The sequence below is a fragment of the Xiphophorus maculatus genome, chromosome 21, assembly GCF_002775205.1.
Source record: "Xiphophorus maculatus strain JP 163 A chromosome 21, X_maculatus-5.0-male, whole genome shotgun sequence".
Lineage (NCBI taxonomy): Eukaryota > Metazoa > Chordata > Actinopteri > Cyprinodontiformes > Poeciliidae > Xiphophorus > Xiphophorus maculatus.
Window position 1 is genome coordinate 18,633,944 of NC_036463.1, and position 27,988 is coordinate 18,661,931.

Below are 27,988 nucleotides of genomic sequence, written 5' to 3' on the forward strand. Positions count from 1 at the left end.
TAAATAAAAATACAAATTTTTGCACATTTAACTATGCAAGTTAAATGTATAATGCAGAAACATATAGATTACATAAGAGGACCTGTCGAACCGTAGTAAACAATTGTTGTGGGAAGGTCGTAAAATCTTCACGTTCAGGGCCCTGTGAAGCCTTGGGACGGCACTGGGTCAGAGCAGCGGCATATAAAACAAATATAACGAAAATAGAAACATTAATGTAAAAAAAAAAGGGTTAGATAATTGACCGAAAATGGGTAGAAAGTGGATAGTTTCCAAAGAAAATGTAATAAAATACGTCTGAAAACGTGTGGGAAGTTTTCACGAATTAAGAGTTTCAGAACTGGTGACTCAAAGCGGCATAAACCTCGTTTTAAAGTTGGGTTTACGCCACAGCCACATCGAATCACGCACCTTGCACCGCTCAGCCCGCCCACATCGCCAGCTACGTCTCGTCTTATTGGTTCATCACCAAGCTGAGGCCCATAGAGTAAGAACGTGATTAGTGCGTCGGTCAGCCAATCAACGCGACGACTCGTCTTCGCCGGCTTAGACGCGGAACAGAGACACGAGAAGCACAACGGCCATACTATCTGCAGATGGGGCTGTGAAGACTGCTGCCCTTCATCACTTTTCGCTGCAACCTGTACAGAATTGTTAGGAGACTTTCAACTACTCTGACCCGAAATAAATACTAACCAGTCGAGAAAATGGCGCAGCCGGACAGCAAGAAGATATTCTTTGAGAACCTGTCGGGAGCAGGGAAAGCCATCGCTGTGCTCACAAGCGGAGGAGATGCTCAAGGTAACTCGTCGCATGCACGGACACAGGGGTTTATCGAGGTTACTATGCATTAATGCAGACATGCCCGTAGAGGGCGACCATAACACCCCCTCGGCAGTGATGCCGTGTTGTCAGTGGTAAGAAAGACCGTGTTTATGCAACAATATGTCTGTAAAGATTTGCGCAGTGGGCCCTTCAGTCTCCAGCAAACTAAAAGCATGATGTTGAATCATCCAGGAAGGGGCAGCGGTTAGCTGAGATGCTAACAATGACGCAACGTGACAACTCGGTACGTCCGCATCCTCACACTCTCCGAAACCGCGCAGCCCGGAGAGATGCCAAGGTCGAGCTGCGTGCTGCGTTTTCCACCAGGTCCTGGAAGGTCGTCAGTTATCTTGTGGTGCATTTAATGGGAACGAGGAAGTGAAAGTCGCGGGCGCGCTGCTCGTCACGGCAGCGGCTTGCTCAGCCTTTCAGGGCCAGCAGCCCTGAAAGGCTGAGCTAATGTCGAGGGAGGTGAGAGCTGAGGTCTAGGCAGCAGAGTGCGGGCCGGCGGCGGGAAGCCTCCATCCTGTGTACGTGATGAGCGGCACCCGGCCGCTTCTGCGTCACAGAGGAAACTCTTAGTCACGTGCTCCACCGGCTCATCTCTTATTTATCAAGAACGCGCTCAGCCTCTAAGGAGTCATTTTGAACTTAATAATTAGACAAATTTATTAATTCTACTCTAGTCAGCCCTCACTATTCATCAGCACATGTTTATTCAGACGCACCGTTTCCATGTCTAATTATTAAACTCGTGTTGGACTCGGATAGTAGGAGCTCAGTCAACTGCAGCACATACCTCGAGCTTTTAAAAAATATTTGAATAATATGCCTGCTTCGTCATAAATGTGTTTATCTTTTTTAGTCAATGGTTTGTTTTATTTATTTTTTTAAAAAATGGTCTGAACTACTTTTTGTCTCGAAATAAAGACCTTCTATACAAATATGGCCTACAGCCAATGTTGGCGTTATTAGTGATAAACAGCAGTAGAAAAGAGGAAGGATGTGATGCGTGTTCTATTGAAAATATCTTTAGTTTTGCATTCCACAGACAGTGAAGCAATATCAGTCATTTAAACCGGTGCATCAAATTAAAATGGCTACATTTTTAGAACGTAAATAGCATATTTTCTTTGTTTTGGTGCATATGATGAATTTGGAATAATAATAAAAAAAAAACGTGTATCTTTTTAAGTATCTGATATAGGGAAGATCAAAGTTTACTTTTCTTTTCCAGATGCAATTAATTAAATTCTTAATATAGAGTTTGAAAACTTCAAAGTAGTTAATTAGAAAGACAAAACCAAAAACTCTTAAGAATAGATTTTTGTGTGTTGGTTTTGATCTTAAGCCCACCGTGAGCGGATCCCAGAGCAAAGTAACGTTGCGTATGGATGACAGGAGTCGTCGGGGCATTGTTCAGGCTTTTTTGCTCCAGGCTTTGTGCGCGGCGCGCTGGAGAAAGCGCCAGTCATGCAGAACGAGAGATCGGGTGCTTGGATCCGGGCCTCGAAAACCTCAGAGGAGACGAGTGGGAGAGACTCCTCAATAGGCGTTTGTGTGCACCGTTATGTAACCGCTCAACAGGTCGTTTGACTCGACTGTGAATGAGTTCTTCGAGATACCCTTCAGAGCAATCCTTTTTCTAACTTTTTTTTTTCCCCCAGGACATTGCAAAAACGTTGCCTCCTTTGAAGTTAAACGCACTATTTATCAAATAAATACCAAAGAGCGTTTGAGTACAAAAAAATAAATAAAAATCCCAGCAGATGCACAGACTGTTTTCGTAAATGCTCTCCCCTGCTGTCCAACAGCCTCAACTTTTGCGTTGCTAAGCGACAACCCTCCGGCAGCCCACCGGTTTTTGGGAAATTTGTTGATTTAGAGCTGATCCAGTCGGCCGGGTTCTGTCCGTCCCCCAGCGAGCGAAGCGTTAACCGTTCCGGTCTCCTAACCCTACATTTACTCTCAGATCGCATAGCAGAGTTTCTTCGTTAATGAGCGCACTTTGTACAAACCGCACTGTAACAGAGAGAGGGTAGGGACGAGCTGGAAGACATTGTGCCCATAAAAGGCTTTCAACTCTGCAATAAGAAACAGACTGACCTAAACCACAGAAGTCTACAAAACATGAATTGTCTGAGCTTACACTTAAGCATGCATTCCCTCTCCTACACGATAGCTGCACTGCATTACAGCAAAGCTCCTCTGTTGTCAATTATTATGAGCATTGTGTCACTTCCCTCCTCTCCTCCTGCAGGGATGAATGCGGCAGTCCGCGCCGTGGTCCGCATGGGGCTGTACGTGGGAGCTAAAGTTTATTTTATTCATGAGGTGAGCCCGTCTCCGCTTCACAGGTCCAACAGAAGCATGACTCTGCACAAAATGCTGTCGTGTGAAATTAGTTATGACTGCTCTCGCTCATGAGGAGGTGTTGGTTTTTAAGCGTGAAGTGGATTGATCTCAGATGAATGCGACCAGCGTTTACGCAGGTACGGATCAGTACCAAATGGAGAGGATTTAGGAAGCAACAGCCGTGCTCTGCTGCTCGAACCGTGATCCCAGTTCATCTGTCCCAGCTCACGCCGCATGCCGTTACATAACGGACTTAAGGCTTCAGCGGGTGGCTGACGGGAACGCCGTACTGTTCCTACAGCTCACAAAGTGACGAGGGACAAACCTTAAATATGAAGGAGAGTAGCGCTACAATGGTGAATCTAGAAAGTGTACACACCCCTGTTAAAATTCTAGTTCATTGTGATGTTAAAAATAATGACATCATGGTAGAGCTGGGTGAGGAATTGATTTAATCAATTAATCATATTATTGGAAAATCAGTTTTTTTCCCCCACCTATGCACTCTTTGGGTTTCCAGAGTTCCCAGTGATGTCAGCATGCCCAATGCCGCTATCTTGTCTGACAGGCGCTTCTTTTTCTTCTTTTCTATTTTTCCTATTTATTTGAACTTTGAATTCAGGCCAACTCTATAAAGGTCAGTAGAGATGCAAGTCTTTCAGTGTCTAACAATTTGACTCTGATTTTGTAGGGTCACAATTCGATTCAGAAACAGAATTTTCCTAACAGGTCTAGAGACTCTGTTTGAATTATGTGGCTGACGAGGAAACCTGAATAAAGTCGTAATATTAGGGAAATGAAGAGGCAATATAAACTCCAACACAAAAATAACAAATAATTAATAATTATCCAACTATTTTTCTCATTAAAATTATGAAAAGTTTTTTGGAAATGAAAGTTTGTTGATCTCTGAGAAGGTTTACTTGCATCATTATGCTTTTGTTGTTATACCAGTTGAAAAAGATCTCAAAATGACAATATTATCATTTATCACAATAACTTCTGGGACAATTTATCGTCTAGCAAAATTGGCTATGGTTGCAGACCTACTGCCACTACCATGTTTCACCGTTGGCATGGCAATGTGCAATGTCTATGCTGAACATATATTTTAAGATTTTGACTTAACATTTTCAGTTGCACTGTAACTAAAAAGGTTTTGGGAGCTTTTAGTCATCCCGAAATGATTTTTATGTGAAAGCAACCTTCTGCTATATCATCACTGTAGAAGACAACCCATATTTACCAAAAATTACTGCAACTCTTTCAGTGTTGCTGTTTGCTTCCTGTCACCTGCACTAACTGGTTTTGCATCTTGTCTTTTAATGAATTATGGAGACAAACAGGTTCTGACATATTTCCTGTCATGTTTTCTGCTCAGGGGTATCAGGGGATGGTGGACGGAGGGGACAACATAAGGGAAGCCACCTGGGAGAGTGTCTCCAGCATGTTACAAGTGGTAATAAACATGCATCTGCTTAGAATGAACTGTTTTAAAAGAGAAAACACAAAAAATGTTGTTTTTATTGTTTGTTAGTAGGACTGAGAGAAACCAGAGTTCTCTGTCAACACCTTTTGATTTAGACCAGAAATGCTTCCCCTGCCTTCTTCTCCGCTGCCTTCAGGGTGGGACTGTGATCGGCAGCGCCCGCTGCAAAGACTTCCGCAGCCACGAGGGCCGCCTGAAGGCGGCTCACAACCTGGTGGAGCGCGGCATCACCAACCTGTGCGTGATCGGCGGCGACGGCAGTCTGACGGGAGCCAACCTGTTCAGGGAGGAATGGAGCGGCCTGCTCTCTGAGCTGGTGCAGCAAGGTAGTGGAACACAACCGAAAATATCAGCCGTTTTTACTTTAACCAACAGGAAACGGTGGATATTTGAGAAGACCACATTGTTTTAAAATGTTTTTGTGCAAACAATTCTCAAAGGTGAGGCACGCATTTGTATGTAGCCTCTTTAATGCTGAAATCCGTTAAGTAAATTGTAACCAAATCTGTTAAGTTACCCACATATCATCCATACATTTGATCTTTGTCTTCCTCTTATCTGACATTGAGCTGTGAAGTAGCAGGACTAGGAGGGAAACCGATACATCCCTCTCCATGGCAACAATCTGTAGTTTGTTGACTCTATGGAACAGTGGCTATAAAACAAAGCCATAAGAAGTTTTATTCTCCAGGGCAGCTCCTGCAGACTAGTCAGCAGCAATTAGCAAACACCTGTTGGAACTGAGCATTAGCTGAGCTCATTATAGGAGCTACTTCTCAGTAAAACTCTGGTTAAAAACGTTAAAGGGTTAATAGTAGAACCATGTTGTGACGGCTTTCTGAAAGTTGAAGAGCTTAAAGAGCCAGAGGCCCAATTTAAAAGCATTAAATTTTTAACTCAAATTTCTTTTGAGTCATATTTGTTCTATGTAGTATTTATATAACAACTGAAGGTAACACAGTCACATGACTGTCGTATAAAATGGCACTTTGTTACTGGAAGGTACATGATACTGCCACCCAAAGGAATGCTGAAACAGTTTGTTTCTGGCTTCAAGGGGCCAGAAAGAAACATGTGATGAAACCAAAGAGTTGAACGAGTTTCTAAGACCCTCCCGGTCCCTTCAGGTCTGATCGAAGCCGACGCCGTACAGAAGTACTCGGCCCTGCACATCGTGGGGATGGTGGGCTCCATCGACAACGACTTCTGTGGAACCGACATGACGATCGGCACCGACTCGGCCCTGCACCGAATCATCGAGGTGGTAGACGCCATCATGACCACCGCACAGAGGTGAGAGCCAAAAAATGCTGCATCTCTTTAGTTTCCAACACCAATCCTGTACTGATTCCACTTTCATCATCCGGCCTTTTCAGCCACCAGAGGACGTTTGTGTTGGAGGTCATGGGCAGACACTGTGGGTAAGAAAAATAAACAGCAGACTCAGTGGGTGTGGCCAGCGGTACTCGCATGCAGCTGACATGTCTGTGTGGAACATGGCAGCTACCTGGCCTTGGTGAGCGCTCTGGCTTGTGGCGCCGACTGGGTTCTGATTCCTGAAATGCCTCCGGAGGACGGCTGGGAGGAGAAGATGTGCCAGAAACTATCTGCGGTAACTCCGTCGCATTCCCACAGCAGTAAAAATGAACCAATATACCAGCCATTTGAATGACTAGTTTTATTTCTCCACAAAACCCCCCCAAAACATTAGTACACAAGTTATCTGATGTTTCAGTGTTTTTTCTGTTTGAAAACCTGACAATGTTTTGTAATCCAGACCCGTTCCAGGGGCACAAGGCTGAACATAATCATAGTAGCAGAGGGAGCCATTGACAGGCATGGGAAGCCTATAACTTCTAGTATTGTCAAGGATGTGAGTACACGAGTGTGGAAAGAAGAAGGGGAAGCCAGAAGCACGGCGACCCGGCCGATGCCACCAGATCTGACCCGAACGTTCACTGCTGCTGTTTAGCAACAGCGTTTAAATCTCACGCAGCAGAAGTGTTGACAAGCAGCAATAGAAGCAGGACACAGCTGATTATATCATGAAGGAAGCTGTTCTTTCTCTCTCTCTCTCTCTCTCTGTTTTTGGCTCCCGTGCTTCTGAAAGCCCACGTCACAGCCACACACTCAGTTTTTCTGTCATGTTGTCTCTCCACCACGCCCTCCTTTTGTAGAACCGCGCAGGGATGAAAAGGCTGAATATCATAATTGTCGCCGAAGGGGCGATTGACCGTAACAACAAAGCCATTACAACTGACTATATTAAGAATGTAAGTACAGAGCTGTGTGCAGCGAGCCTCCAGCCTCCTGTATGACTCTGACCCTCTGCCCCGGTGTGGCTTTTGACTCTGTTGCTGTGTTTCTGGAATGCTCTATCAGGCTCACTTGCTAGTTTGGTAAGAAGGCTTTCACGGTTCTGTACTCTTAACGACAGTAGGACACTCATTAAACCAAACACACATTTTCCCAAACCAGCTGCCACTTGTTTAGTAGAGATGCACCGATCAGAATTTATTTATTCTTTTGTCAATGTAATATCTTCATATTTTAAGAGACTTTTTTATCTGCTTCTATTCTGCTTCTTTTCAGTGATAAATTTCAAGTTAAAGAATAGCATTTTAAACATGCTAGCCTGCTTGTTGTTGTGTAACTCGTTATTTGAATTAAATTGAAACATTATGTCATGCATGTTAAAACTTGAGCCCCGCAGGGTTTTCTGAAGTTTGTGTTAAAATAACACGCCCAAATCCAACTTCGTTTGTCTCAGCAATTACCAACTTTATTTCAATAATCTTGGTATCGAAATAAACTCTTACAGGACTCCATCGCACATCTAAGTATCACAATAGCTGCTATTGTTTCAGAGAGAATTAGGATGGAAAGTATAATAATTTGGATGTTTTCTTGTCAGAAATCTTTTGGCATTACATAGTATAAATACCTTCTAGAAGTATCATAAATGAGACTGAACTTTTGGAAACCTGACCGTGCAAAGACTGATGCACCTGCAGTAAACTGAAGCATATTTACAGAAGTTTTAGTGAAAAATACATAAACAAGTACAAAACTTGGGACTTTCTGTGTTTTTACTTACTAAATTTACTAAACTTAATATTACATGTGTAAATTTTTTTGTTTTTGATATGTATTTTTTTAAAATGCACACATACATTTTTTTTAAATCACATTATAATAAAACAATAACAAACTGTTATATTTGACTTTAATTCAAGCGTATTCTTTGGAAATCTTGAGTAAAAAACCCCCCAAAAATAAATGTTTTATTGAAAAAATAAAACCACAAAAATATATACTTTTTGGCACTACCAGAGCGCCATACAATGTCTTTTTGCAGAAGGTTCTTGATCACTGACATCTGTCCAACCCAAATGCTTCCTGCTCAACTCAAACGTCCAAATCCTTTTTATCAGCTTCTAGCCAAGAGTCTTCATGTCTCCATGAATACCAAATATGTCCATGTTTCGCTGAAGGGAGGTGAAGTAATGAGTGTTAAGAAAAAAAAAAAGTTCAAATCTGCCCCCGGTGGGGTTAACAAGTTTTAAACGGCAGTATCTGTAAAACAGCAATTTCATATTATTTGAAAACGGAGACAAAATTACCTTTGCGGTGACATTTTAAACTGGCTTTAGCATTTAGCAAATTGCCTTCAGCATGTAAAATATTTTGTAATTAGCGAGGCTGGCGTTTGTGTTGTGGATTCCCAGGCTTTATTTTAAACATCCCAGCTGATATAAAACCGGTATCTTTGAGTCTATTTCCTGCCGTAACAACTTTCAATCTAACGAGTGGAAGTTGTTAGCGCAAACGTGTTGCTGTTAACTTGTTGATTTTTGTTTCCATCAAGTCCTTGTTCTCGGTGCATCTCTATGATTTACACCTGCTTTCACACATTAGTTTTCTCATTCATTCAACTAACTGGTGATAAAGTCTAAAGTTTTATTGTTTTATCAGTACTTGGGTTTTTCTTTTCTTTTTAATGGTTCACATCCTGCCTGGGTTCCTCTATGGGCTACAAGCTATTTTGCTAACATGACTGAAAAATTAGAATGGCTTGCTTGTGCTTTGCAGTTTCCCCTTCTCTTTAGCTTTTATATTGTGCCTGTGTTTTTAGTGTGTGACGTGCCCAGTTATTTTTGAATGTTTCTGCATATACAAAGTGGTTTTTGATGGTTTTCCGCAACAATACCTGCTGCTAAATCCTTTTGTGTGTTGTCATCAAAAGCTTGTTGTCAAAAACTTGGGCTTCGACACACGGGTCACCATCTTGGGCCACGTGCAGAGAGGAGGGACGCCGTCTGCTTTTGACCGCATCTTGGTAGGTTCACAAGGAGGAATGAGGCAAAAAGAAAGAAAAGCCTAGCACATTGCTTTCATTTCTTATTGTTAATCAAATAAAATATTCGGGACATGATGTGAAAGATATCCATTGTCACCATGGTTTCTCGTTTTTTGTTTCTTCAACATCAGGCTGAACAGATAGAAAGTTTGAGATTATTCATAATATTTGAAGTACAGGCTGAGTTATTGCAGTTTGAAATAGTCAGTGCATTACCATAAAAAAAGATTTTTTTTTTTTATGATCCGTAAATACTACACTTTATAGTTTCACACAAAACCAATTTATTAAGAAAAACGAAAGCATTAACAATCATGGCCTTGAATTTACCTTAAGGGTCCAGAACAAACCAGTCCACATTTCTGTTATGCCAACGTTATTAAAAGCTAGCTCTGAAAGCAGGGCTATGGATAAATTATTTCACATTCTTCCTTAAAGTCCTTCCTAAAGCTACACTAGCGCCAATTGCACAATTATTAGAATCCCTGGTAAAAAAAAAAAGTGTTTATAAAGTAGAACTGTTTCATCTTTAATTGCTGTTGCATCATTGCATACTAAAATGTTTACTGCAGTTATCTAGTAGTGATCTTTTTTAAAGTGCATCCTCATTCAACTTCATTTGTTGCACTGACTGTAAACCTGGGCACATTGATGTTATTCAGCTATTTTCTTATGGTCATGCCAATGAAGTTGCACACATTTGCCTAACTTGTGTGTAAGGCAGATAATAAAATCTTTATTATTTGAATTTAAACTAGGAAGAATGGGGCAATAACATCCCAGATTAAACAGGAAGTTATGAATTACTAATCAGAAGTCACTCTGATAAAATACAAACTACAAAAATATGCAGGGCGAAAAGTGACAAAATTAAATACCTAAATAATTAAATGTACCATGAAATACATGTTTACTTTATTTGACAGGCTATTAATTGATTAACTATGTCATTAAATCATTAAAATGCAAACCTATTATAGCCGATTCAGATAATAAATTATGTATTTCAGTGGTGTCTTTTGGCCATGATGACCAAAATCTTTAACATGGAAGCACAAAAAATTATTATTTTTTAAAACTTCACAAAAACATTTCTTGAACATATTTTTTTTCTGCTCAATATTAAACAAAATGTGCAAGATTTCAATGAACAAGAGAGACTTGTACAAGTCTTTTTATGGATTTGCAAATCATTGTCAATCCAAGGCATTTAAAAGGTTTTAATCAACTGTGTTCTGGCTTTGATTGTGGGCTGGAATACATATTTTTTTATGATTTAATTTAGCCCCATTTGGCCCTCCATACAAACACGATTCAGGAATTTTATTTAATAGGAATTATGTACCTATTAATGCTGCTTTTTCCCTCACACTGAATACTTGTACTCAATTACAAAGATTGTCAAAGATTTTCTGTGTGAAATTATGCTATTTTTAATGCATAATTTAATTTATTTTAAGAAACTTTACACATCTTCACCAGGGGTGCTGTGATTAAACAACTAAAGCTCTTACTGAACCATTCAGTTTTTTACTTCTAGTTTGGAGTATACCAATTAAAGAGCCAAAGAGCTTCAGACAATTTGCTTTACAAATGTAATAAATCTGACACATTTTAAAAACAATAATTCTGGAAAAAAACGTGAAATAAAAAGAATCCTCACTTTAGTATTTTGAATAGGGTTGGGCAATAAATCAATAACAATATATATCATGATATAGATATACATGTGATCGGTATCAATAGATAATACCTCCGATAGACTTTTCAATAACTTAACTGAACCCCGATTCAGCAGCGCATGGCATTCTGGGAGATGTAGGCAGAGGACAAGTTTTAGTCGCTCAACCTCTCCCAGCCAGCTAAGCAAATTTGGTAACTCACTCGCTTACTTTGTGGTTGCCTAGCAACAACCTTTTCAATAAGTGCTTAAAAATAAAAAATAAGGTCATGAAGTGAAAACTGGATAAAACAGAAAAAGTCACTAGTTTGGCTGTAGTTCAGATATTTAAAACAAAAACAACTAAACAATCATCGATATCGACTGAAACGCTTATATCGCGATACATTTTTCAGCCTCTTTATCCAGCCCTAATTAAAAAAATTTCCGTCCTTAACTTCGTTCCCATATTGACTAAATACTAAACAAGAATCAGTGACATTGTAGGAAACTGTAACATTTTAAGTGGAAGCTCTACACAGGAATATGTAAACGTTTGGAGTTGTAATGGTAGCGGTAGAGTATCTCATGGTAAAGCCTCAGTGTGTTTGTCTTAAAGGAAATGGTGTCGGGGATTTGAGTTAAGCACATGATGAGATTCGAGGCTGAGGACACGACTCGTGCAGACGCGTTTCTACGCCCGTACTACAAGCCTACCAAAAATAGGTCAAGAAGTGAAAATGAACCAGAAAGGAGCAAACAGAACAGGATTTAAATGTTTTAATAAACGCATGCATGCAAAAATAAAGCGATAACACACTGTTGTCTGTTCCTGTCCACCCGTAAAAGGCCAGTCGTATGGGAGTGGAGGCCATCCTGGCTCTCCTGGAGACCACCGCCAACACGCCGGCCTGTGTGGTCTCTCTCTGCGGGAACCAGTCGGTGCGCGTGCCTCTGATGGAGTGTGTTCAGACGGTGAGTGTAGCGCTGAGCTGGAAACGGTCCAAGACATCCCCACACCCTTTAAGTTTTCAACGCACAGGAGCTGAGAAGGAGCCAACTGGGCTCAGAGGGGCTGTAACGTCTAAAATGTTGCCTGAGAAAGAGGCGTTGATGGTTAATGATCTTTTGAAGCGTTCTGGCGATGACTGCCAGAGTGATGATGTAACAGCTAATCATCTCCACAGGAACAGAAAAGAGCTTTGTTGTTCTGTTGGCCAGTCGTGTTTGGAATTTGGCAGATGTCCCTGGGAAGATTTCTGCTCTTATCTGAATATTTTTATTTCAATAAAAACAGGAAAATCTTACTTTTCCGTTCGTTATGTCTTTCATAAGTGATTTCTTTCAATCATAGATCACAGTCAGGTAATATGACAAATATTATTGTTCTTTCTTTTCTTTGTGTTTAGGCTTAAATGTATTTAGATTTCTGCCTACGTTGCAGAAACACAAAATCTTATCAAGTAACTTTGATCTAGTTTCTTGTGCAAATATCTTAGTACACTTGAAATAAGACAAAGACTAACTTGAAAGTAACTTTTTAGCAGGATATCGAAGCTTGTTTCAAGTCAATAATTCCTTAATATTAATGGAAAAAGTACTAGTTCCATTGGCAGATTGCTTCACTTATAACAAGACATTTTTCACATGTCGTAAGTAAAATAACCTGCAAATGGAGCAAGTACTTTTTAAAATCAATATTAAGGATGTGTTGTAGCAGTAGGAAAAACACTTTATGCTCACAAACAACACCTGCAACTGCCTGGCTGCTGATTGTGATACTATCTATTGTTGCCTTGACATCAGCTGTGCCGTGTCCTTGTCCACTTCCTTATTTGTTTTGATAACAAAACAGACACAATATTTGTGATCTGTGAGGAGAAGCCCATGTTCTCTACATGCCGTAATTGGCCACACGCTCATTTGACCTCTTCTTGAAAGGAAGGTATTATATACAGTACAGACCAAAAGTTTGGACACACCTTCTAATTCAATGGGTTTTCTTTATTTTCATGACTATAAGGCAAGAAATCCCACTTATCAACCTGACAGGGCACAGCTATGAAGTGAAAACCATTTCAGGTGACGACCTCTTGAAGCTCATCAAGAAAATGCAGAGTGTGTGCAAAGCAGTAATCACAGCAAAAGGTTGCTACTTTGAAGAAACTAGAATATAAGGGCTATTTTCAGTTGTTTTACACTTTTTTGTTTAGTGCATATTTCCACATGTGTTATTCATAGTTTTGATGCCTTCAGTGTGAATCTACAATGTCAAAAGTCATGAAAATAAAGGAAACTCATTGAATTAAAAGGTGTGTTCAAACTTTTGGTCTGTACTGTATGTCAGAACAATCTTGTTTTGTTTGTAGAACAACAGGCCTTCAAGTTTTGGTCTTTATATGTGCTCCATTATTAGTTCATGGTAAAAGTGTCTCAGATTAGAATGTGTGTCTCCAAAGTAAGTTTATATGCAAGTAAAATGCATTTTAATCTGACATTGTGGCTCTCAGCCACAAGAGAGAAATGGATTGCCGTTAACTTTTGTTTCATATGCTTTAAATGTATGAAACTGAATGCAAACATTATTATTATTTCTCTCTTTTCCTCAGACTCAAGAGGTCCAGAAAGCCATGGACCAGAAACGGTTTGAGGAGGCCGTCAAACTTCGGGGCAGGTATGACTGACGTAGAAATCTCAGCTCCAAATAAAGCATTAGTAGAAAACGATGTGACGATTTGGTTGGTTAATATCAGTCTGGACAGCTGGTGTGTGTTGCTATAGCTCATAAGCAGGAGAAGAGTTTAAATGGAAGCAAAAATGTCTTGACGCGTTCCTCGAATCGAACAGGAGAGCTGACTGTTTTTCGCCGTGTTTTACAGGAGTTTCGAAAACAACCTGAGGACGTACAAACTGCTGGCTCACCGCAAACCTGAGTCTGAGCTGCCAGTTGTGAGTTGAAAACGCAGCGCGCACGACTTTCACACACAACCAAAGGAGCAGGTTGCTGCCCGAGAGCCAAAACAGCCTCGCCCAACCCTCTGATAAGCTAAATTATTTATTACTGTCCTAAGGTTCTAGCTACAAAGAATGACTCAGATAGTACAGGCCTCACACACCGTGCTGCTGCTGCTGGATTCTTGGCAAAACAAGAAGCAATAAAAAAGCAAAGCAATTCTCTAAATATGTAGCTTTAGCCATTTAGGGGTCACAACCAACATGTGATCAGATGCAAGACAACTGAACTTCCTCCGTCTTCTCCCTGAGCTACTACAAATCTCCAGAAATGATTCCCTCCTGGTCAAAAACAACCAATCAGAGCCAGGAAGTGTGTATTAATGCTGTCAATCAAGCTCATGTACGCACTGCTAAATGTAATAATGGAGAAACAACTTACCTTTCCAGAAAAAACGTTTATCTACTATCATTGGTGGCCATGCTAACCAACTTTAGCATTCATGATGTCTGGAAGATACTGCAGAGTCCGGGGCGGGGGGGTATGTGAGCAGCACTATGACCCTTCTCTTGGCTCTGATTGGCTGTTTTTGACTGAGCTGTGTACTTCTGCTAGTACTGGAAGGGATGGAAGATGGCAGAGGAGGTCAATTATTTTCACAGATTATTTGTCTTATGCTAAAATGTCACCACAAAGTGAGTTAACAAATAGCTAAAAAAAATATATATATATATAAAAAAATAAGTTTAACAGTTATCATGTTGAGCTGAATAACAAAAATATGGTAATAATATACTTTTAAATCCAGGAATACTAATTTGGGCTACACAATTCACTGTAAAAAAAAAAAAAGAGAGCGAGAGAAAGAAAAGAAAATATTGATAATAATTTCAAAAGGAAGGAAAAGATAGATGACTGGCGCTCACATCCCCGCTGTTTATCATAAATAAAGTTTATCACGATAAAGATGAACTTTAAATTCTATTGAACATTTAACACAGGAGCTGGGTGTCATTTTAAATACCCTAAATAAATAAACCAAACAATACAAACAGCAAATAAAATGAATTATGAAGTCTGTAAACAAAACTGTCCTTCAAAAAAGGGGGGCTGGTTGAGACCAAAACACCAGACTGGAGACTTTTATCATTCAGATTTTGGTAGAACGAGAGAAAATGGAGGACAGATGATAAATTATGCAAATGGCAGTTATTAAGCTTGTTTTAATTAATCGTGCGATTAATTGATCTGCTGCTTATTGCGACAGGCCTAGACCCATGTGATGCAGGTTTTCAGCAGCCGTTCATTAAATAACGTAATCCCGACAGCTACTATCCACCTGCTTGCTAAACAGCTCTAACTGCCTTTATGCGTCTCAGAAGGTTCAGGTCTGGTTTCCAGCTGTAAGAACCGAAGCTGCGTGCCGACTCCGGGTCGTTTCTGCGCTGGAAACAAAGCAGCCGTCAACGCTCACTCACTCACTCACTCACTCACTCACTCACTCACTCACTCACTCACTCACTCACTCTGCAGCTTTGCTAAATGACACGCCGCACGACGGGAGGATAGCTGTTGATGTTCCAACAGAGGAAGTCGATGCGTAGCTTCTGGCGTGCTCCCGGGAGCACGTCACAGCTGTCGTTACGGAGGGAGAGCGAGTCGGGCCCTGAGGCGGGCTGCTGCTGCCTCCACGCCTCGCTCGGTGTGAGCCGCCGCCCCTCCTGGCTGGGCTGACCGGGTCGGCTCTCAGAGGGAGGCCTATTATGCTCACTACAGTTACAAATTCAGTCTTCTGTCACCTGAAGAACATTTCCAGGATTAAAGGACTAGTGTCGCAGAAAGATCTGGAGAAGCTCACCCATGTGTTTATCTTTAGTCGCATTGATTAAAGCAATGGTGTCCAGAATGCTAAAAACCAGAACACTGACAGTCATTACTACAGTGGAACAAAAGAGAGGTGGAAAAACATGAAAATGAACAAAGTCCCTGGTCATTAGGAAGTAAGCTCAGGCATTTATTTTATGTTTTAGTTTTTTTTAAAAGGAAGATTTCCTTCTATATTAAAATAAGATTCCTAGTTTTAGTTGCGCATGAACAAACTGTTCAACAGAACATGAGCTTTAACGTCTTGTAAAGCTCATGTTCTGTTGAACAGTTTGTTTCATTAAGCATTTTTATTTGCACTTGGTTGCTGATTTCAGACAGTTTTTTTCTTGGCCAAATTTAGTTGGCATTTATTCATCTATTTTATATTCTCTTAGACGCACTAGATGCGTTTTGTGATTCTTGCATACATTTTGTCTGTGACATTATCGAGGCATTTAAAAAAAAAAAAAATGTTGTGACATAATTTTTGGCAGTAACGCCCAGCGGGTAACACCAAGTTCCTTTTAAAGCAAGAAAAAAAAATTTGTGTTTAGAGCTTCCTTTGAATGGTAGTTAGTGGAATATCGATCAACGTATTTGATTTTGAACACAAAATGTTATGATTATTGCTTGTTTGCAGCGCTATGAAGTGTCTTGTTGCTTAAATGTGTTACAAGATTAAACTTGACTTGAGTTGACCCGTTGCTCCGCGTGTTCCTCCCGCAGAGCAACTTCAACGTGGCGGTGCTGAACGTGGGAGCGCCCGCGGCGGGCATGAACGCCGCCGTCCGGTCGGCCGTCAGGGTGGGGATTTCAGAGGGACACAAGATGTTTGCCGTCAGCGACGGCTTTGAAGGATTCTACAAAGGGCAGGTGAGCTCCTGGACCGAAAGGAGGAAATCATATAACGTAAAAAAAATGATTTCCTATTGCAATGAAATCTGGAGTGCTGCTTTGGCTTGATGACTCAGATATTGCACTCTCACTGCTTGTTCTTCTCACTGAAGAATAATCGGGGGATAATCCGCACAGATTAATGTAAACCAATTTCCAGCACCGACTTTCCCCCCCCCCCATTAGCCTGAGCCGACGCAGTACCACAGGACACCACCAGATGGCAACAGGAGAGTTGTGATCTGACTCAGAATGTCGTCTCTGTAGAATTGCAGATGATTTCCACTTTAGTTTTTCAGCAAAACAAACAGGGATTTAGTTGTGAATGAAGTGTAGATGCCTGTGAAACCTGCAGGGGGGAATCTGATCCAAAACCAGACTATCATTCTTTGTTCTGGAACTAGGTTCACACTGATCTAGTTTTGTCCTTTTCCCCCCCTGAGAAAACCTCAAAGGGCTTCAGGTCATGACAGGGAGTTGGCTCAGAACACTGCCGGGCTTTTTTTTCTTCTTTTGCCTGGAATCCACAGAACTCATTACTCATCCTCTCTGTGTTACAGAATGCGTTCGGCTTTTGCCAGTAAATTACTATAATTCTGACCCATTCATATTTTAAACGTGGGCGTCCGTAAAAGTAGAGAAATTTAAACCATCTCGAGTAGCTTTGACATTTGCCAGTCTTGGATAATATCACGCGATTGCTCTGTACTTCTCTTTTTTTTCAGTCATTTTATAATGTGAAACTTTCCAGTGTTTAATAAGACGTGTGTGTCTGTTGTCCTTTTTTCAGATTAAGGAGATTAAATGGGGGGATGTTGGAGGCTGGACTGGACAGGGTGGCTCCCTGTTGGGAACTAAAAGGTGAAAATCTCCCCAAAAAAGCTCAAATATATAAATCTAAGTTGTTGTTTTTTTTCTTGTAATGATTGTTGTTCAGATTAGAGGTTATAAAGGCGGAAAACAAAGCAACATAAAATATGGAAAGACATCTGATGTTCTAATGAAACGAAACTATTTCATCTAAAAGCTGACTATTCTCCCTTTGTAGAACGCGCCTATTAAAAAAATCATGCTACGTGTAACGAATGGGGCATTGTTTTTTCCAGATCAAGTAGAAAATGTGAATTATGCTAGAATCCAAGCATAATTCATATTTCTATAACTAATGCCTGCACAAGTCTAATTATGCAAACAATGGTGCAGTTAAGAGAACTCGGCGCTTAATGTGCTGTTGGAGCTCCTTCAAGGAAAGAAAACATGGCTCCAACCAGAGAGCGATCAGTTGAAAAAATGGGAAGGATTATAAAACTCCTTGAAGTTGGTAAATCAACACCGAGTGAGGCGAAAGATGTTTGTTGTTGCTAGGCAGCCGCGACTAAAGCCTGGAGAAAGTTCAGACGAAATCGAACTGTTAAAATGCGGCGTACAGCTAGTCACAGATTAAAAACAGACAGAAAGAGGAGTGGAGGTTAATGACTGAACTGTAAGAAGAAATTGTGATTTTTGTAAGGGAAAAAAAAGTCATGAACACCTTTTCAGAAAGAAATAAGGTTCCACTTATTGGGCTTATTGAGTTTGTTAATGTTTTTATTAGTTGCTTATTTTTACTTTCAGTTTTTATTTAGTAAATTTGTCTTATTTTCTATAGTTTAATGAAACAATTAGCTTGTTCGCTAGCTACATATGTCATTTTTCTGTTAGCTACATGTAGTATTTGTTTCATGTATGTTTAATTTTTGCGTTTTTCATCTCGTGCCATTTTTTATTTGACCTAACGTTTGTTTAAAATTAATTATCTATCTTGACAGTTGTTGGCTATTTTTTGTTTATTAGCTTTTTTATATTGGTAAGTTTTTTTTCATTGATTGCCTAGTTTTTTTCTGTGAAATTTATTAGTTAAATTAGTTTTTTCCCTATTAGTTTTTACTAGTTTGTGTTTTATTTATCAATCAAATATTTTTTTTCTATTTACTATAGTTACATTTTTTTTTTTAATTTGCTGTAATTTGACAGTTTGGCAAATATTTTTGAATTGCTTGGTTGGTGTTTTTCTTTCTTTTTTTTGTTGGATAATTAGTATTTTATGAGTTACATTACTTTATTGGAAATGAACTATATTGAGGTACGTTTTACAAAGCGACAGTGTTCAGCTGTGACCTGAAGTGGTTTGGTGTCACATCTGTAATCCATCCTCTTCGCTCCAAAGAAAAAACAAGAGCCTGAATATCCTCCTAGTATTCTGGTGACTTTATCATTTTTGCGAGGATTTTTAGCATTATTCTTAGAAATCTCATCGAATGACTATAAATACAAAACCAGCTTTTTTTTATTCGCCTTCTCCTCCTCAGGACGCTTCCTGCGAAGCATGTCGACAAAATTGCTGAGCAGATGCGAAAGTACAACATAAACGCTCTGCTGGTAATTGGCGGATTTGAGGTACGTTGAAATCCTTTTCTGTCGCTGCCTGTTCATTAGCTTACGTTTTGCTCCTGAGGTCTATCTTTCGTTTTGGCTACAAGCTCGTAAGCTCTTTAGAGATGTATATTTATGACTTCAGCTGCAGCGTTATTCCTCATCAAATTAAAGCAGACAGCTGTTGTTCTTTACTCCTAATATCAGATGTGCTAATGTTCTGAATCTTGTTTAGCGTTGATGTATTCCATTAGCCCTATTCCTTTCATGCCAGCACGTCACCATATGCTCCATGTGTTCATATCAATGCTTCAAAGTCATTTCTCTGCCTAAAACCGCAAATAGAGCGCTGATGACTTTAGTAGACGCACAAATTAGCTGACTTTTTTTTCTTTCTCGATTTTTGCTGTAAATGCAGAAGCTCTGTGAGAATAACTTGAAGCATTTAGATATTTTTAATAGATAATTCTCCTACTGAGACAGATTTGATTAGGAAACAGTGAACATCTGCTTCTCTCCAGTCATTTCACGCAAATCCTGTTTAGACGCTCACCAGCTTCGACTTTCCTGTGATGTATGGAAGTAGAAGAGTCTTCCTTTGTGAATATGAGTGTTTCGTGGGGCTGAATGTGGAGTGGTACCTGTCTGTTTCGCTGCTGTCCGTTGTGATAGACATGGCTCCTCCCCTTGGCACCGTCCACTTATGTCCTTTTCCTTCCTTCCTCTTTTTTTTTTTTTTGTTCTTGTGGCGAGTAGCGCCTCTCTCAAAACCAAAACCCACCTGCCACAGTTGCACCCTTGCACTACTAAAGCCCTTGGCTCTGCCCTGCAGGCCTTCCTGTCACTGCTGGAATTGTCAGCGGCTCGTGGGAAATATGACGAGTTCTGTGTGCCCATGGTCATGGTCCCGGCCACGGTCTCCAACAATGTGCCTGGCTCAGACCTCAGCATTGGCGCTGACACGGCTCTGAACGCCATCACTACTGTAAGTGATGGGGGGGGGGGAGGCCTGGCGACAAGATTTTTAGATGACCTCAGCAACACACCAACAGATGGGGGGGAAAAAAAAAAAGACAAACAAAACACCACACGCACTCGAGCATGAAATCCACAAACATGCTGACGCAGCGAAAGCCAGTTGTTACAAGAAGGGAGAGATCGCTCACTCGGTCTGTTCACCAGTGACTTTGTATTCCTGCCTCCCCGTCTGGGAATTATTTGGCAGAAATTCTTGTCGTGGTCAGCGTCTGTAAGCCACATCTGGCCTACAGCGGCGCTCCACACGGAGCGCTGGAAATTCAGCCACTCGGCGCGTGTGTGTGCGCGCGCTCCGAGAGGCCAGACTGGTGAAAGTTACAGTGTACAGCAGCATCCCTCCCTTCATTAACAGGTAAGTAAGTGAGTGAGAACATGGAGGCATGCTTTGAGGTGCACAAGCGTCGTGACCGCCATGTTTGCTCTGCCTGCCCCCCTCTCTGTGTTTGCCCCCCTCCCCCTCCCTTCTTCTTAGCATGAAGATGAAATGCGAACAGAGTGCAGCGGTGCTGGCTTGTTAGACAGACGGAGAAATACAAATATAAAAAGAAAGCTTGTCCCTTAAGCTTGCTTTTATGGCTTTTATTTTTTTACAATATGCAAATACAGCGCTTCTGGCTTTTGTCGGACATTTTGCGTCTTGCAGAGTTCAAAAAAAGAAACCCATCACATCCTTAAAAAGTCTTAAATTCATGCTTTTATTAGGTAGGACCTTAAAAACTCTTATTTATTGTGGTAACAATTAAAGTTACAAGTCTTAAGAATTTGGCTTCTTCAGGGCACCAGTTGCTTGTTTGATTCTTTTCCAAACAAAAATCAACAACAGCCCACAGTAACTGCATTAAATCATATTATCTCTGCTGAGATTCAATAAGGTAACTGAAATTTACAAATTTCAGTGGAAAATTTTTTTAATAATAAAAAAACTAAAACATTTCAACAATACAGTGAGTTCTGAGGATTTTCAAACATCAATAATGGGAATTTATTACATTTCTACTGTAAATTTTCACAATAATGATATGAATTATTGCAATGACTCGTAATTAGGATTTTTAAGTCACTTAACCATAATTAGTGGTTTTCAGAAATATTTTGTTACTAAGCCAATTATTATTTTGTGCCTTAATGTAGACTCTGAAGCTAACTTTTTGACATACATTTCCAATTTGTATTAAAAATATTTTAATGTAGGATCTTATGTACTGACATTAAGTTGCAACAAGCCTTTGGGAGGCAGAAATGGGCTCCAATAATTGACAATGAATCACATATTCTACTGTATTCATATTGTATGGAAATAAGTGAAAGTCAGAGTAAAATATGGAAACCAGCTCTTTTTTTTATTTGCATTTCTGAGATAGTCTTAACACGTATTTAGGCTTTGAAATGTATAAACTAATAAGCTAGATGTGAAAGAAGCGCCATGCATTTTAAACACAATGATGCTGGTCGTCATCCCCTCGGGTCCCCTCCTCCCCCCCCCACCCTGTGTTCATGGGTTTGACCAGTGCTGCTTGTTTGGCTTGCAGTGTATAAAACCTCCATAGCTGACTTGGCAGTTTTATGGTCGCTATACGCCGTATCACCGCTGAGGCGCGCCAAACACACACTCCCTGTCTGTCATTCTTTCTCTTCTTTCTGTCCTCTCACCCTTTGCCCCCCTCACCCCCCAGAACCCCTCTCTTCTTCCCCTCCCTTCCATCCACACCTCTTCATTTTACCTTCTCTGCTATCCCTCCACACTCCTCTGTTTGCCAAAGGGAAGCCACCGCAGCTATCACACGGGAAAAGCCGGAATGGCAGGATACGCTCTCACTGGCTGAGAGGGTTTTTATCGCTCTCTCAGCGGCCGGCCCTCTCTTAGTGGCTCTAACAAGTTTTCTATATGCTGCCGCTTCAGGCGCTTGAGTGTCTGCTGCAGCTGTGTGACGCCCGTTCTACCTTTGAGGAGTTTTGCATCCCAATGTGTATGCTGCCTGCCACCATAAGTAACAATGTACCGGGCACAGAGCTGTCTATCGGGGCAGACACGGCCCTGAACGCTATCGTGGAGGTAAGGCAGTTTGAGCCGCCAGCACCGCCGATGAAGCTTTGATTACTTTGTTTAAACTGATTTGTTGGGGGGGAAAAAGACCCGAGACATCAGTAGAACTAATGGTCCAGTCCTAATAATTAGCAAAATATCAGGTTGCAAGATTAGCGAAAGTAAAATGTGTGAATATTTCTAATCTATGCGTTAGCTCCAGTCCTAATTGCAGCGAACCCTAACTGAAATTATGAATATCAATCTTTGTTTTGCCACTGTTGCAACTTCTAATGCATAACACCATTTTTTTCTCAAACTAATTTTAAATTTCTTTCTCCTGCTTGTGATACAATTGAATTAAAAATGCTGTCTGCACAGTTATAAAGTTGGGGCTGTGCAGCATGACAAAAGTTTAAAACAAGATTTTAAGCACGACTAAAGCATTGCTAGGCTAAAGATTCCTCCAAAACACTTGAATCCTTTTTCTCTTTTACCCGTTTTACTCTTTCGGTCAGAAACATTTAGAGCAAATAAGAAAGATGAAATGCGTAAATAATGTCCCCACAATCAGAGTTTGTCAAAAATCCTTCAAACTATGCGTGTTGGTGCGAACAGCCCCATTACCTGACTAGATACTTGATTATCAGCACTGGGCCATTAAACAGGACGTTCACACCAGCAAAGGGTAAACAAACAGAAAACACCCCTCTGATGTTTTTACATGTAATGTGCCCTCTCATTCTTTTGCAGGACTCCAGTCAGTCTGGTAAAAACAGCATCTAGCCTGATGAAATTGTGAAACATTTTGAATGACCAGCATGCAGTTTTGACGTTGTGTTTCTCATGTGGAATGTCTTCCAGTATGCTAACAGTTTCGGTGCCTAATTACTGCCTCTTGTATACTTGCTGGTTTGAGTTCTAAAAATCCACTTTAATGCATTTCTCAGTCAGAGGATCAGACTTGTGAACTAAAGGGACTGCGTCCATGTTTTAACGTACTCACTCTGCGAGCTTGGTGTGCATGTGTCAGACTTGCGACCGCATCAAGCAGTCAGCCAGCGGGACCAAGAGGCGCGTGTTCATCATCGAGACCATGGGGGGCTACTGCGGCTACCTGGCCACCGTGGGGGGGCTGGCGGCGGGCGCCGACGCCGCTTACATCTACGAGGAGCCATTCGACATCAGAGATCTACAGGTAAAGACGAGGCCGAGTCGCCCGACTGGCCGCTTTGTCGTTTCATCCCCTTGATAAGGGAGTCAACGCTGGTCAATGTTTCTTCCTTTAGGCTAATGTTGAACATCTGACAGAGAAAATGAAGACCAGCATCCAAAGAGGACTGGTGCTCAGGTGAGAACCAGGGTTCTGGTGGTTTAGTTTTATTTCACTGTGACTTTTGTTTGTTGTTCGCTGGTACTAGAGAATAAATCTGCGTTTCTGTCCCGCGGTTTTTGAATCTAAGCTGCTTCTACACTAAACAGAGCGCGTGTTGCTGTCCACAGCTCATAAGCTCGCATTATGTAACACCCATAACAACACCTCCTTCGGTCCGTTTAGGAACGAGAACTCCAACGTGAACTACACCACGGACTTCATCTACCAGCTGTACACGGAAGAAGGCAGAGGAGTGTTCGACTGCAGGAAGAACGTGCTGGGACACATGCAGCAGGTACCGCCGGGCCCCGTCCTGCATGCTCTGCTGCCGCAAAGTGGATTATTCTAGAAGTCGGGGGGGGGGGGGGGAGATTTGTTTTTGTGTTGGAAGCATGCATATCCCCTGTTTGCAAACGAGGTCTTTTGTTTTGTCTGCGTCTGGAGATTAGCACAGATAAAGCAGGATCAAACAGAACTTTTAATAAGAGAATTAATAATATGCAGAAACAAACAAAACCAGAAAATTGAGGAGGGGGTTCTTGAACTTTTTTTACATTTTATTATCTTAAAGCTACAACCTTTAATGTATTTTAATGAGACAGTCCAAATTAAAATAGCACATCATTTTTAAGTGGAATGAAGAGGAAGCCTGCTTGGCAGTATTACTACCTGTAAAGTGTGGAGTGCATTTTTATTTAGACCCTATAAGCTGGATAGCCCTAAAGCCAAACAAGTGGAATGAATTGCTTTTACCTAATAAATACAGTTCATCTGTGTGTAATGTAGTAACAATATAAAGTCCAACTGTTTCTAGAGAACATTAGTGAACAAACAGGGTCACTAAGAACAAGAAACACAACAGACCGGTCAGAGGTCAAGATGTGTTTAAGATTAAAAAAGGGAAAGCTTATGAAAAAGTATATTTTTAATGTCTCACCCAAATGCAAAACTCTGCTCTGTGATCGGCCGAAACTTGAAACTGATCTTATCCTCCGCTGCAAATGTCTGAAAATGATCCACTGACCACATTTCCTCTGCTTTAGCAACTCCGTTACAATGTTTAGTGACTATTCAGAAGAAAAAAAATCTGCATTGGCCAAAATGTGCAGGTCAGGTTTTTTGAGAGATTGTGATTGGCCAAGAAAACGCAATTGATGCACCTCTGGTTTAAAGCTTAATTATTTGTTAGAATGCCCTAGTCAAATCCCAGACCTAAATTTAACCAGGACTTCTTGGCCCTAAAATTATATACATCAGCATTTTTATTGTTCAATCTCCTCCACTGATCTGACCAAGTAAAAAAAAAAAACTAATTGAAAAGAGCGATGTGATAACAAAACTATTCCAGTGTATAAAGATGATGGAAATGCACCCCAAAAATTCAAAAAATGTTTAATTCTCTTTCTTTTTCAGAATTCTAAACGATTTTGTGTCGGCCTATCACATAGAAACCCCTACAAAATACAATGAAGGTTGTGCTTGTAAAATGACAAAACGCAAAAACGTCAACTGCATCAGCAAATATGAATAATAAACCTTTGTGGAAAAGGAGAAAGAAAAGTGTTTAAACTTGAGAATTCCTTTGAAAGGGAGGAGCGCCGTCGCCGTTCGACCGCAACTTCGGGACCAAGATCTCCGCCAAGGCCATGCAGTGGCTTTCCCAGAAGCTGGTGGAGTCGTACAGAAAAGGTAAGGCGTCCCAGTCGCTGTGTTTGCCGGTAGATGAAAACCCGAGCTGCGGACCCCTAGAGGATCCTCCCTCCCTACAGAGACGTGACCGTTGTGACGCAGATCTGTCATGGAATCTCTCAGTCGTTTATTCTTCCAACTGCTGCCGTTTATCGAGGCAAAACATGTTTGAAGTGAATCATCACAAAGTACCGTTAAAATTAAAGCTGGTTTTCTTTTTTTATGTTTTGTTTCCCTCTTACACACGGATGACTTAAGATGAAGGTAAATCTTGCTTTTCATGCTGGCTCCATGACCATCTTCGTGTTCCTGTGTTGCCATTTAGTGGCCATGTAGCTTAGAAATGCACACTTCCTGTGCAGACACACATTTGTGTTCATGTCTTTCATGTTTATCAGCTGCTGCCATGCAGTTCCATTTCCAGATTATGACTCATCTGAAAGCGAGCTGGAAATGTGTGAAACCAGGGGCTGGATTTCTCTCCTCTACCCCCTGCCTCTCCTTGTTACAGAAGAGGTTTAGGGCCATTGGCAAGAAAAAAAAAGAAGACTTTTTTTCTCTGAATTCTGACTTTAAACTTTGAATTCATATTTTTTTTTAAAATCACAATTCTTCACAATCAAAATTCCAACTTTTTTTGTTGTAAAATTCTGACTTTAATCTGAATTCTGATTTCAATCTCAGAATTATGACTTTTAATGTCTGAATATTAAAGTCAGAATCGTAAGAAAAAAGTCAGAATTTAGAGAGTAAAGTGAGAATTCCTTTTATTTTCCAGTGGCCCTAATCTTCTTCTGTACTGTGTCTGTCTGTAGCCTTTTAAGTTAATTCTGATTTCTGCGTGATCACCTCTTTTTGTTTAGATTTTGCTAGTGTTTGGTCTTAGTTGCTGGTAGAGGAAGCCCCGTCATTTCTCGTTAAGGCACCTCGTACTCCGAGGATGAAGCTAGAGCTCCTTCGTGTGCGTCCTGTAATTGCCGTGACGTTTCCCCCGCAGGCCGAGTGTTTGCCAACACCGAGGACACCTGCTGTCTGCTGGGGATGCACGCCAGGGCTCTGGTCTTCCAGCCTGTCGTGCAGCTCAAGGATCACACCGATTTTGTGTGAGTATCAGGGATGCAAAATATCAATTAATGTGTCAGTCTAAAGGTGATTGATCTTGGTGATTGAGACGCGACAATTCTCTAAAAAACCGGAGATTTGTCTGTTGTATGAAGAGCGTCGACCGTCTTTCCATGACATAAAGGGCACGTTTTTTCATATGTTGAATTTAACAAAAAATCTAAACATTTTGACATTATTTAGCTGAATTGAAAGATGTAAAATAAGAGAAAAAGAAATTCCCCATGAGCAGAGAGATGTTTGTGGCGTCCAAATAGGCATGTTTGGCAGTGCTAAACCCCGCCTCCTGGCTCTGATTGGTTAGTTTTAGTTAGCACTAGGAGAAGGCAAGGATTTTTTTCCCCCCATTGATTATCTGTCTCATATTACACCATCACAACACAGTGACAGTTTTAACAAGCATATTAAAAACATATCCTTTATAAAATTTACATACTGCAGCTTTAAGGTGAAACTTAAGGAACTTGTTTATATTTCAAATCAGAACTACACAAAGTTCAATTTGCATCCCACACCGCACTCTGTTTGGACCTGTTCTCGTTTCCGCTCTGGTATGGTCCTGTCATCTTTATTTCTGTATCAACTGTCTCTGCTAAAGAATGACCAGCGGTGCCCTCTGCTGGATGACAGGCAAACTGCAACATTAAAAGAAGGTCTAATGCGGACCTTATTAGTCAATCGATAGAAACTGCTTTTAATCTAACCATTAATCAACACTTGAGTCAATTAAAAGTGAAGATAAGAAACTAATCTAAAAGTGCAGCAGTAGCGAGCTGGGTGAATATTTTTGCGGTCTTCTGTTCAGCCACAGGATCCCCAAAGAGCAGTGGTGGCTGAAGCTGCGTCCCCTGATGAAGATCTTGGCCAAGTACAAGACGAGCTACGACGTGTCCGACTCGGGACAGGTGGAGCACGTCATACACAGCCGACCCAAAGACTCGGACGCTTCGGTCGCCATGTGAAGGCGCTTTGCTGTCTGCTGTCCCGTGAAGTCCAGCCTCTCTCTCTGTGTGTGTGTGTGTGTGTGTGAGACAGAGACTAGTAAGTTCTGGTGCTGATAGTCCAGATGTTGTAACGGAGGCTCAGCGAAACAGCTGACTTCTGTTTGGCCGCGCGTCGTGTTCGTTTCCTCCACTTCTCACCTGTTACCGTCATCCCCCCCTCAGATCACAACTGATGAATTTTAACCGAGCCTTTCAGTACTCCCGATGTTGCGCAACACAACAGTCTTGCCATGCATATGCGTGTTCCCGTTGCCCTGGTTGTTTAGTGTTGGTTGTGTTTTTTTTTTCTGTTTTTTTTTTTTTTTTTTTTTTTTTAGTTGCACTTTTCTCTGTCCCCGGTTGCGTAGACAGGCTCTGATTGCAGAGCTGCAAGAGGACAGAGTAGACACTTTATCTGCAGTAGAAAAAAAGAAAAAGAAAAGAAAAGGAAAAACCAGAGCGTGTTTCTGACCAGCACAAACGTGCGGGTCCAGCATGTTTGTGACGACTGATGCAACGACATTCTACTGCTGCAAGTCAACTGTGTGCCGTGCTTTACACAGAGAACTAATATTTATATATTTAACATTGTTTATTTTGCTTGTAAGCATAGTAATATTAATCATTGTACTGTAGGCGATGCTGTAATGAATAGTTGTCCATCATTGATCCGAGTTAGATGTGTACGAGAGTAAGGTTTACCACAAAATAAAATCAGACTTGACAAGTGTAGCCTATTGATTGTTTCTTTTTATTGTTTTGTTCATTTACTATTTTAATTTGCTGCGAAATAAATCAAATATGTTGTTAGCATTTACAAAAAAAAAACCCCTGCTTCATATGAAAGGGGGTCGCAAATATTCATAAAGCTGTTAGGAAGATGCAGAGCGAACAAGGATTTCAGGCAGAGCAGCCAGAACTATGAACCAGTTTGTTACAAAAAA

At 40.9% G+C, this 27,988-nt stretch overlaps 1 protein-coding gene across 7 annotated transcripts; it reads left to right on the forward strand.

Annotated features, from left to right (window-relative positions):
- Positions 1–538: 538 nt before the first annotated feature.
- On the forward strand, positions 539–27,776 carry LOC102224342 (ATP-dependent 6-phosphofructokinase, platelet type-like). 7 transcript variants are annotated; one of them, XM_014472251.2, is made up of 23 exons: positions 539–801; positions 3,086–3,159; positions 4,562–4,639; positions 4,806–4,995; positions 5,797–5,962; positions 6,046–6,090; positions 6,173–6,281; positions 6,447–6,542; positions 8,916–9,008; positions 11,539–11,664; positions 13,299–13,363; positions 13,569–13,638; positions 16,235–16,381; positions 17,193–17,263; positions 18,751–18,838; positions 19,647–19,799; positions 22,909–23,073; positions 23,165–23,226; positions 23,434–23,545; positions 24,840–24,939; positions 25,198–25,203; positions 25,937–26,042; positions 26,867–27,776. In XM_014472251.2, exons 1-23 carry the CDS (start codon positions 708–710, stop codon positions 27,021–27,023), a joined length of 2,373 nt encoding a protein of 790 aa, XP_014327737.1. In that variant the 5' UTR covers positions 539–707; the 3' UTR covers positions 27,024–27,776. The 7 variants fall into 7 exon arrangements, with proteins under 7 accessions (XP_014327737.1, XP_014327736.1, XP_014327735.1 ...); XM_014472250.2 differs by lacking the exon at positions 19,647–19,799 and adding an exon at positions 21,753–21,905; XM_014472249.2 differs by lacking the exon at positions 6,447–6,542 and adding an exon at positions 6,847–6,942.
- Positions 27,777–27,988: the final 212 nt, after the last annotated feature.

Bases quoted from the DNA above. Each gene is read 5' to 3' on its own strand.
- LOC102224342 (XM_014472251.2), top strand. From the start codon at position 708: ATGGCGCAGCCGGACAGCAAGAAGATATTCTTTGAGAACCTGTCGGGA. The intron at 3,160-4,561 runs GTGAGCCCGTCT...TTTTCTGCTCAG, and splicing joins AAGTTTATTTTATTCATGAG to GGGTATCAGGGGATGGTGGA. The intron at 26,043-26,866 runs GTGAGTATCAGG...TCTTCTGTTCAG, and splicing joins AAGGATCACACCGATTTTGT to CCACAGGATCCCCAAAGAGC.